At 44.1% G+C, this 11,629-nt stretch overlaps 1 protein-coding gene across 1 annotated transcript in view; it reads right to left on the bottom strand.

Annotated features, from left to right (window-relative positions):
* Positions 1-5,323: 5,323 nt before the first annotated feature.
* TUBGCP5 (tubulin gamma complex component 5) overlaps positions 5,324-11,629 on the bottom strand; it is a 195,050-nt gene continuing 188,744 nt past the window's right edge. The window contains exons 19-23 of the mRNA XM_063953273.1: positions 11,001-11,179; positions 9,866-9,991; positions 8,150-8,238; positions 7,630-7,730; positions 5,324-6,085 (exon numbers count right to left, since the gene is read on the bottom strand). Of these exons, the coding sequence (XP_063809343.1) occupies positions 6,039-6,085; positions 7,630-7,730; positions 8,150-8,238; positions 9,866-9,991; positions 11,001-11,179 (542 nt within the window). The 3' untranslated portion in view covers positions 5,324-6,038. The remainder of the gene's footprint in view (positions 6,086-7,629; positions 7,731-8,149; positions 8,239-9,865; positions 9,992-11,000; positions 11,180-11,629) is intronic.

The raw sequence follows: 11,629 nt of genomic DNA, 5'->3' as shown, positions 1-11,629 counted from the left end.
ATTTGAACCTTAATGGACCCCAATTTGAGGCCCATAGACAATCCTGTTTGCAGGAAATGTAGGAATCGACCCAGTTGAAATTCCTCCGTGGGGGCCTTCCTGGCCTCACACCACGCAACATATTTTCTCCAAATGCGGTGATAATGTTGTGCAGTCACCTCCTTCCTGGCTTTTACCAGTGTAGGAATGACCTCTTCCGGAATGCCTTTTTCCCTTAGAATTCGGCGTTCAACCGCCATGCCGTCAAACGCAGCCGCGGTAAGTCTTGGAATAGACACGGTCCCTGCTGAAGCAGGTCCCGTCTTAGAGGTAGAGGCCACGGATCCTCCGTGAGCATCTCTTGAAGTTCCGGGTACCAAGTTCTTCTTGGCCAATCCGGAGCCACTAGTATCGTTCTTACTCCCTTTTGCCGTATAATTCTCAGTACTTTTGGTATGAGAGGCAGAGGAGGGAACACATACACTGACTGGAACACCCACGTTGTTACCAGAGCGTCCACAGCTATTGCCTGAGGATCTCTTGACCTGGCGCAATACCTGTCCAGTTTTTTGTTGAGACGGGACGCCATCATATCCACCATTGGTTTTTCCCAACGGTTCACAATCATGTGGAAGACTTCTGGATGAAGACCCCACTCTCCCGGGTGTAGATCGTGTCTGCTGAGGAAGTCTGCTTCCCAGTTGTCCACTCCCGGAATGAATACTGCTGACAGTGCTATCACATGATCTTCCGCCCAGCGAAGAATCCTTGCAGCTTCTGCCATTGCTGTCCTGCTTCTTGTGCCGCCCTGTCTGTTTACGTGGGCGACTGCCGTGATGTTGTCCGACTGGATCAACACCGGCTGACCCTGAAGCAGGGGTTTTGCCAGACTTAGAGCATTGTAAATCGCTCTTAGCTCCAGTATATTTATGTGAAGAGACATCTCCAGGCTTGACCATACTCCCTGGAAGTTTCTTCCTTGTGTGACCGCTCCCCAGCCTCTCAGACTGGCATCCGTGGTCACAAGGACCCAGTCCTGTATGCCGAATCTGCGGCCCTCTAACAGATGAGCACTCTGCAACCACCACAGAAGAGACACCCTTGTCCGTGGCGATAAGGTTATCCGCTGATGCATCTGCAGATGCGATCCGGACCATTTGTCCAGCAGATCCCACTGAAAAGTTCGTGCGTGGAATCTGCCGAATGGAATCGCTTCGTAAGAAGCCACCATCTTTCCCAGGACTCTTGTGCATTGATGCACAGACACTGTCCCTGGTTTTAGGAGGTTCCTGACAAGTTCGGATAACTCCCTGGCTTTCTCCTCCGGAAGAAACACCTTTTTCTGAACCGTGTCCAGAATCATTCCCAGGAACAGCAGACGTGTCGTCGGGGTCAACTGAGATTTTGGAAAATTCAGAATCCACCCGTGTTGTTGCAGCACTAGTTGGGTTAGTGCTACTCCGTCTTCCAGCTGTTCTCTGGACCTTGCCCTTATCAGGAGATCGTCCAAGTAAGGGATAATTAATACGCCTCTTCTTCGTAGAAGGATCATCATTTCGGCCATTACCTTGGTAAAGACCCGAGGTGCCGTGGACAATCCAAACGGCAGCGTCTGAAACTGATGACAGTTTTGCACCACGAACCTGAGGTACCCTTGATGTGAAGGGCAAATTGGGACATGCAGGTAAGCATCCTTTATGTCCAGGGACACCATAAAGTCCCCTTCTTCCAGATTCGCTATCACTGCTCTGAGTGACTCCATCTTGAACTTGAATTTTTGTATGTACAGGTTCAAAGATTTCAGATTTAGAAGAGGTCTTACCGAGCCGTCCGGCTTCGGTACCACAAATAGCGTGGAGTAATACCCCTTTCCCTGTTGTAGGAGGGGTACCTTGACTATCACCTGCTGAGAAAACAGCTTGTGAATGGCTTCCAATACCGTCGCCCTGTCTGAGGGAGACGTTGGCAAAGCAGACTTTAGGAACCGGCGAGGGGGAGACTTCTCGAATTCCAACCTGTAACCCTGAGATACTACCTGCAGAATCCAGGGGTCCACCTGTGAGCAAGCCCACTGTGCGCTGAAATTCTTGAGTCGACCCCCCACCGCTCCTGAGTCCGCTTGTAAGGCCCCAGCGTCATGCTGAGGGCTTTGCAGAACCCTGGGAGGGCTTCTGTTCCTGGGCAGGGGCTGCTTGCTGCCCTCTCTTACCCCTTCCTCTGCCCCGAGGCAGATATGACTGTCCTTTTGTCCGCTTGTTCTTATAGGACCGAAAGGACTGCGGCTGAAAAGACGGTGTCTTTTTCTGTTGGGAGGGGGTCTGAGGTAAAAAAGTGGATTTTCCGGCAGTTGCCGTGGCCACCAGATCCGATAGACCGACGCCAAATAATTCCTCCCCTTTATACGGCAATACTTCCATATGTCGTTTGGAATCCGCATCACCTGACCACTGTCGCGTCCATAAACTCCTTCTGGCAGATATGGACATCGCATTTACTCTCGATGCCAGAGTGCAAATATCTCTCTGCGCATCTCGCATATAAAGGAAAGCATCCTTTAACTGCTCTATAGTCAATAAAATACTGTCCCTATCCAGGGTATCAATATTTTCAGTCAGGGAATCCAACCAGACGACCCCAGCACTGCACATCCAGGCTGAGGCGATGGCTGGTCGCAGTATAACACCAGTATGTGTGTATATACTTTTTAGGGTAGTTTCCAGTCTCCTATCCGCTGGATCCCTGAGGGCGGCCGTATCAGGAGACGGTAACGCCACTTGTTTTGATAAGCGTGTGAGCGCCTTATCCACCCTAGGGGGTGTTTCCCAGCGCGCCCTAACCTCTGGCGGGAAAGGGTATAATGCTAATAACTTTTTTGAAATTAGCATTTTTCTATCTGGGTTAACCCACGCTTCATCACATACATCATTTAATTCCTCTGATTCAGGAAAAACTACAGGTAGTTTTTTCACCCCCCACATAATACCCCTTTTTGTGGTACTTGCAGCATCAGAGATATGCAAAGCCTCCTTCATTGCCGTGATCATATAACGTGTAGCCCTACTTGAAAATACGTTTGTTTCATCACCGTCGACACTAGATTCAGTGTCTGTGTCTGGGTCTGTGTCGACCGACTGAGGTAAAGGGCGCTTTACAGCCCCTGACGGTGTCTGAGACGCCTGGGCAGGTACTAACTGGTTTGCCGGCCGTCTCATGTCGTCAACTGATTTTTGTAATGTGCTGACATTATCACGTAATTCCATAAACAAAGCCATCCATTCCGGTGTCGACTCCCTGGGGGGTGACATCACCATTATCGGCAATTGCTCTGCCTCCACGCCAACATCGTCCTCATACATGTCGACACACACGTGCCGACACACAGCAGACACACAGGGAATGCTCTTATCGAAGACAGGACCCCACTAGCCCTTTGGGGAGACAGAGGGAGAGTTTGCCAGCACACACCCAAGCGCTATAATATATATGGGAACAACCTTATATAAGTGTTGTTCCTTATAGCAGCTTAAATATATCCAATATATCGCCAAAAAATGCCCCCCCTCTCTGTTTTACCCTGTTTCTGTAGTGCAGTGCAGGGGAGAGTCCTGGGAGCCTTCCTCACAGCGGAGCTGAGCAGGAAAATGGCGCTGTGTGCTGAGGAGAATAAGCTCCGCCCCCTATTTCGGCGGGCTTTCCTCCCGTAGTTTTAGATAACTGGCATGGGTTAAATACATACATATAGCCTTAATGGCTATATGTGATGTATTCTTTTGCCATAAGGTATTAAAATATTGCTGCCCAGGGCGCCCCCAGCAGCGCCCTGCACCCTCCGTGACCGCTTGGTGTGAAGTGTGTGACAACAATGGCGCACAGCTGCAGTGCTGTGCGCTACCTTCATGAAGACTGAAGAGCCTTCTGCCGCCTGTTTCCGGACCTTCAATCTTCAGCATCTGTAAGGGGGGTCGGCGGCGCGGCTCCGGGACGAACCCCAGGGTGAGACCTGTGTTCCGACTCCCTCTGGAGCTAATGGTGTCCAGTAGCCTAAGAATCCAATCCATCCTGCACGCAGGTGAGTTGAAATTCTCTCCCCTAAGTCCCTCGATGCAGTGAGCCTGTTGCCAGCAGGACTCACTGAAAATAAAAAACCTAAAAAACTTTTTCTAAGCAGCTCTTTAAGAGAGCCACCTAGATTGCACCCTGCTCGGACGGGCACAAAAACCTAACTGAGGCTTGGAGGAGGGTCATAGGGGGAGGAGCCAGTACACACCACCTAATCCTAAAGCTTTATTTTTGTGCCCTGTCTCCTGCGGAGCCGCTGTTCCCCATGGTCCTGACGGAGTCCCCAGCATCCACTTAGGACGTTAGAGAAATAGAAAATAAAGCTACGCTACACATCTTGGAGCGGCTTAGTTGTGCAGGGCATCTCGCATCATATGATGTACAGTATGGAGGATAGGTGTATGAGGACGCATTTGTAAGACTACTCACTATTCACTTGAAAGCAAATATCTGCTCACTAATTATTGCTCCTCACACACATTTCTACTCAGCAGACAGACACACTGCCCCTGAAGTGAAGGAGCATTGCACCTTGCAAATACTTCACCCTGGTGCTCTAAAGTCCGTTTTCCAGTGTTTTGCAGCAAATGGGCAGATTGTTGTTTGCTCCAATCCATTAACAGATTTTCATTCCACAGCCAGATTGGACAGAAGGTCTGCCAGATGGGATGCGGTCAATTTACCTACAATCAAAATCCTGCCAACCATTGACCGACGGTCAAAATCCCAACAAGGTCAAAGTCCGGACATGGTCAAATTACCGACATTTAAAATACAGACAAGGTAAAAATACCAACATTTAAAATATGTCAACAGGTCAAGAAGTCTTTCATGGTTTTGTTCACACTTTACCATCTCAGTGCACCTGGAGGGGGAAGATAATAGTGCCCGAAGCATGGCGAGTGCAGCAAGCCATGCGATCGGACGTGGTACACTTATACGGTGTCCATGTCGACCTATGTTGACATACACATAAAAAAACAATGAAAAACTTGTGTTGACTTTTTGACCTGTCGACATTTTAAATGTCAAATTTTGACCTTGTCAGGATTTTGACAGTTGGTCAATTGTTGTCGGTATTTTGACCGTCGGGATTTTGATTGTAGGCAGTTCATACTAAACCCTGCCAGATAACTGTATAGTGTATGGCCAGTTTTAGTAGAAGACTACTTACCAGCCAGTCGAAATTATGAAATATAACAGTAATATCAGCCAAAACACTTAAATTCCCCCATATAGGTGAGGGGCAATGTTAATCTTTTATTAAATAGAATACTCAACTTCATTCATGGAGAAAGCAGAAATGTTTATTTATATTTACAGTGAAAACAATTTGACCTTCTTTACAGGCAATAATAAGACTTAAGGTGCATACACACAGTGAGATATTGACTATCTCTGATATGACTTCCCTGAACTCCCCGGATCCCGGAACCACTGATATGGATTATCTTTACTTGAGATTTTGACTATGTGACATTTTAACTAAGTGCCAATTTTGACTATACTATGTACTAGATTGTACACAATATAGTCAAGATTGACTTGCCTGCACAGTCTATCTTTTCTTGTGATACTGATCCCACGGGGGCGTGCATCGGTATCGCAAAATGTGTGCGATTTGTGCTAACTTTCCTTATGATTTTGACTATATAGTCAAAATCGTAAGGTTACATTGCACCGTGTGTATGCACCTTTATTGTATGCTGTTATACTTCATCTAGCAAAACTTTGCTAATACTGAAATAAAAAATTAGTGTAGAAATTACCATTCTAGAAATGCCTTTATTTACGGATGACTAGAGGAAAACATTGAAAATTGTTGTAATATGTACAGTGTGTTATTTTTCCTATACAAGGAGTAAAAAATAAAAGACAACTTGACAGTTCCACAAAATGAAAATGTCTCTGTATAATATGTACAACAAACGCACAGTAACTATTCTGTGTAACTACTGAACATGCTTCAGTGACAGTTTTTCATATCTTTTCCGCAAGGATTAACTTTGCTCCATGCCAGCCATAAGTGATAAAGCCAAAGACTCCACTGTGACAGGAAAAGAAACACAGAATCTTGCCTTAGAAGACAATTATTAGTAAGCAAAACAACAACAATTTCAAAGGAAACATTGTACTATTTATTATTGCAGCTCCAATTACTAGGCCGTTGCTCCTCACCACATCCTATATGTACACTCATTAGGTAGACAATGCCATTAGGTCGACATGCATTATGTCGACTTGGCCGTTAGGTCAACATGTACTAGGTCGACAGGCCAAAAGGTCGTCATGAGTTTTCACATTTTTTAAATTCATTTTTGGGATTTTTTCATACTTAACGATCCACGTGGTCTACGATTGGAACGGTAATCTGTGCCGAGCGAAGCGAGGCACCTTGCCCGAAGCATGGCGAGCGAAGCGAGCCATGCGAGGGGACACAAATTTGGGTTCCCCGTCATTGTACGGAGAAAAAGACACCAAAACCAGTCAAAAACCTCATGTCGACCTTTTGACCTGTCGACCTAGTACACGTTGACCTAATGACCATGTTGACCTATTGCCCCTGTCGACCTAATGCATGTCGACCTAAGTTGCGTCTATCCAACGACCTATACCACCATAGCTACAGATTGTTTTTTTTTGTTTTTTTTACAGTGTCACATACGGGACATTTTTACTCATTTGCATTGAATGGCCCATTAACTTAATATGTCTATCAACGCCATTCTTTGTGTTTACACACATTTCCAATAATAATGAAAGTCACTATATTTATTTTGTCTGCAGAAAATACGCAAGTTATTATTTTGCGAATAATGTATGCTCCACAAGGTGGATCGATTCTAATTACACTGGAAAAACCTCTGTGAGGAATGCTATGTATATCTATTGACAGCCTTTTACAACTCCTGTTGTGTTACAATATATATATATATATATATATATATATATATATATATATATATATATATGTTATTTATTAGCAAATGATCTTCTCTCAGCGGTGTGGAATTATTTTTGTCTATTTTCAGACATAAGCTGATTGAGTGACTTGGCCTCACATGCCGCACAGAGGGCCACCAGATGTCTGTTGCTACATGTTTCACCTTCAATACATTTAACTATTTAGTGTCTACTCCTTAGCCCCCCACTGAACCCATAATCTACCATTATCCCAGTGTCCCCCAAATAGGAAGAAAGATACGTGAAAAGACCTAACAACATTCCAGAAGGGATAGTCATGAACATTAGGACATGCCCCAATTTGTCCACCCCAGGCCCAATCTTGTTTTGACATGCCCATTAGGTAGGATGTCACACACCCCTTTCACTCTAAGACAGGGGTAGGCAACCTGTGTCACTCCAGCTGCTGTAAACCTACACATCCCAGCATGCCTAATCACTGTTTTAGCATACCCTAACCGCACAACTGACAGTCCGTGCTGGGATGTGTAGCACCACAGTAGCTGGAGTGACACAGGTTGCTTACCTTTGCTTTAGGACATGACGATTTTGACCACCAAAAAACGTGATGGTTTAAAGGCAAGAATAAAGGCTAGAGGAAGGACAAATTGTATACTATGTACTTACAGTGTGGAAATGATCCTCTGCAAACTGCTTTATTTAGTACTTTCACAAGAAATTTGTGGCAATTTGTGAAGTCGGATTCCATTTTCATGATAGATTCTGCCCTGAAAAAGGAAGCAAAGGTTTTTCCATCATTTTACTTATCTGTGGATAATACTGTACATATGTATAAAGTTAATGCCTGGGTCACGCATTTATTTTTTTCTTCTCTGTGACAATTCCTTCCTAAAGTCTGTATGTAGCAACCTGTAATGCTAAATGTCACAGGACTAATTATTATAACACGTCATTTAGCTGCACAAACAATGCCTAGTAAAATATGGCTTAATAGAATACGGACCTTGGGAGAACAACACAATACAAAAATACATGATTACTAGTCTGAATTGACTTGTTGACTTTATTATAAAAACATGGCAAAGGACTTATGTTAATACTAAGGTTGTATATGATAGTCTAAGGTTCCACTGTGAACTTAAGTTTGAGTTGATTTGCAAAACTGCTGCAGCATGTTCTTACTTACTTCCATGCGCCTAAGCCAGCATGCCAGCGGTCTGCAAACATCAGGACAACGTTCATCACTTTCATTATTGCTTCTTTTACAGAGCTCACCTTATGGCAGAAATAATACACTTGAGCAACAAAAAGTTTGGGCCTTAAATCAGACTTGTCGTCATGAATTACATTTGTTTATGATTCAATAAATCATGTGTCAGTGATACAATTTGCTACCATTTTTTTTTATTTGATTTGTTATTTAACTTTGTGCCCCAGCTGTTTTATTTTGTAACTGCAAAAATGTCAACCTAGAAAAAAGGAACAAAGTTGTTGTTTTTTTTCTTTAAAGGGGAAAGATATCTGCTGATTCTATTATAAGGTTAGCCACTGTGCCCCCATGTTGCCGAAGAAAAACCAAAATGCATTTCCATTCCTCATGCTGACATTTGCAGAAATAGGCCATAGGTCGAAGTGGGCCATTAATAAAGACATTGCTTCCTTCATCCTCATACTAACCCCAATATCCCAATATCCCTGATCTTATTGCATAAGATCCAGGGACTCAGTTTACAAAGGCCAGGTCTTGTAGGCTGCTGAGACAGGACTAAAATGTCGCTATGGACACAGCCGGTTCAGAGTTTATTGCATCTTGACTTCTATATAAAAGGAGACAGTCAGACTGAATATTGAAAGGTTTTGATAGCAAGTTCCCATCATATAGAGAGCAAACACAGAAATGACTATTTTACTATTTGGATGTTTACCATCGCTATTATGCATACCCTTGTCACAGTCATTATTAAAAGATAAGAATATCTGGAAGCTTTTCAACACACTATGTAGAAAGGTATAGGGGTGTATTCAATAGCTGTCGGAAGCTGCAGTCTTGCCGGAAAGATGGCAGCTTCCGACAGACTTTGGTGAGAAGGGGTTCCGACCTACTCACAAAGTGCAGTTATTCCCGACTTGTCGGAGAACACGCAGATTGGCGGAATAGCCGCCGATCTGCGTGCTTCTGTCGGAAACGGGGCCAAATCCGACAGGTTTTGGCCTCCTTGTTGACAATCTCAATCCGACTTTAAAAAAAGTTAGATTGAGGTGAGGAGATAGAAAGCGGTGCGGCGGGCTATGGGGAGCGGGGCGGCGGGCTACGGGGACCGGAGACCGTCCCCCAGCCAGGCACCTCTCCCCCTGCAGTGCGGCACTGGACGCCTGTGATGTGCGGCTCCAGCAACTCCCTGTGTTCTCACACACGGGAAGCTGCTGACAGCCGTACGGACACCGGCCAAATCAGACAGTCGGATTAGGCTACTCTAATGAATAGGGGTTGTCAGATCCATTCCGACAAATGCATGTTGGAATGGTTCCGACTCTTATTGAATACACCCATAGTAAAATATGGAATTTCACACTGTAATTATTCTCCCTGTAGGCGGCCCCTATTCTTGGCTGACAGGTGTCTCTCTCTACTGTGCGCTACACCTCTGCCTAGTCAGGACCAGTTAAACTCCCTTCCCAAACCCTGGGAGCATGATCTAAGAAGGGAAAGAAAAATAAAATATTACTTGGCTTTTTCACTGACCTTATGCAAGTTACACAATGAAAGTAAATCTGTGATTGGTTTATTTGGGTCTAGACAATTGTTAATCAGCTAGAATAGAGTTACTTATTAACTAATTTCTAAAAAAAACTTCACAAATAAACCTAGAAAAAAATGAAAATCAAACAAATGCTGTCATACCTTTTCCCTTAACAGACAGCGATCATGAATGGTGGAAAGATATCTGTAATGAATTTTAATCAGCTGGTCCAGATCTTTTGCTTCTTCCACCTGATGTTGAAACTCCAGACCTGTACTGTGAAGGATCTATGGGAAAATAAAAAATGCACTGAAATGTAAACTACTGAAAATAAGAAGATATAAGCCTGATACAGCGTAATATGTTCTGATGTGGTATACTCCTACTCTATATACCTTAAATCAACAGCAATTATTAATACTAGCATTATACTAAGTACTACAGCTCTGTGTATTTTAGTGACTGCAGAATGATACACAAATGGACAGCTGCACTCTGCCACGATACTTAGCTCCAGAGTACTGACTGACATAAACTAATCATTTCAAATGTGAATCAAACAGAATAAAATAATTAGCAATATCCAATATGCCATGTATTCATCAAATGTAATAAAGTCCTTTAATGTTAATCCAAGACACATTTTTAACCATATCTGCCTGATACTGTGGCTTTCAAAGGGGGTTTCCTTCACATCTTGCCAACAAGAAGAGCTACAGAGGAGTATCCACTGTTCTTTAAGTAAGGGAAAGTCAATTTTCCCCGTCTAGACTAAGAGAGTCAAATTAATAAGACTGGAAACTATAGCATTTAAAGAGCTAGCAAAATGCTGTGACTACTTTTATGGGGTGTAGTAGGGTATGCCGGCGGCCGGGCTCCCGGCGACCGCTGGCATACCGACAGTTGGGAGAGCGCAAATGAGCCCCTTGCGGGCACGGTGGCGAGCGCAGCGCGCCACACTATCTATTCTCCCTCCAGGGGGGTCGTGGACCCCCAAGAGGGAGAAAAAGTGTTGGTATGCCAGCTGTCGGGATTCCGGCGCCGGTATACTGTGCGCCGGGATCCCGACAGCCGGCAAACTGAAGACCACCCCTTTTATGGGCGGCCTATATACAGATGTAGCCATGCTCATTAAGGGCAGCAACCAGGCGCGAATGTGCCTAGATGTAGCCATGACGAGCGTGGCTACATCTGTATGCTAGTAATACCTGCTGGCAAGCAATATTCTATTACCAAAATCTCATGCAAAAGAAATGGAAAATTCTCATCATGGCAGAGCCACAATGTAATACTAACTCTTGTCATCATATAGTTGTGCAAGCTGTTGACAAAATGCATAAGCTTGACTCGTAGGAGGAACATTCGATGAATTAACTGTGCCTCAGGCTCAGCTGGGGATATTACATGAGAAAGTAGTTGTTGCTCTGATCCAAAGTCCTCCTTTGGGGATTCCTTTTCAGCTGTATTAACAAGTTCTAGGAAATACAGTTATATTTGAAAGTGACACGAATTAAAACATTTTCAAACATTAGCCAATGATACTGATTAGTCAAAAATGAAACTAGAATGTACACTTACATGTTCAACATTGTACACATCCAACGGATTCTTTGAAAAATCCTCTAAATTCAGATTTAACCAGAAACCCCCTAGTCGGTAGGACTGCAGGGTTTCTGGTTGTCTGGTTTTAGAGGATCTGTTCTTGCAGAACAAATAATTTGTGTAGCAGAAAGAACCATGATCACTGCAGCAACAGAAGATACATACTGTAGAAGCACTCTGAGTGAATGGTTTACAGTCACACATGGGGTTTTAGCATTTAACTGCATAAACAGAAAATAACCACATAAGGAGGACATATCCTTTATACTACTCCCTAATGAGAATATGCAAATAAGCAGTTCCCCTGCAGAAGAAGTTGCATC

This window comes from Pseudophryne corroboree, chromosome 2, assembly GCF_028390025.1.
Source record: "Pseudophryne corroboree isolate aPseCor3 chromosome 2, aPseCor3.hap2, whole genome shotgun sequence".
NCBI classification, from domain to species: domain Eukaryota; kingdom Metazoa; phylum Chordata; class Amphibia; order Anura; family Myobatrachidae; genus Pseudophryne; species Pseudophryne corroboree.
Note: the sequence above shows the minus strand (reverse complement) of the source record. Positions and strands in the feature narration are given on the sequence as shown.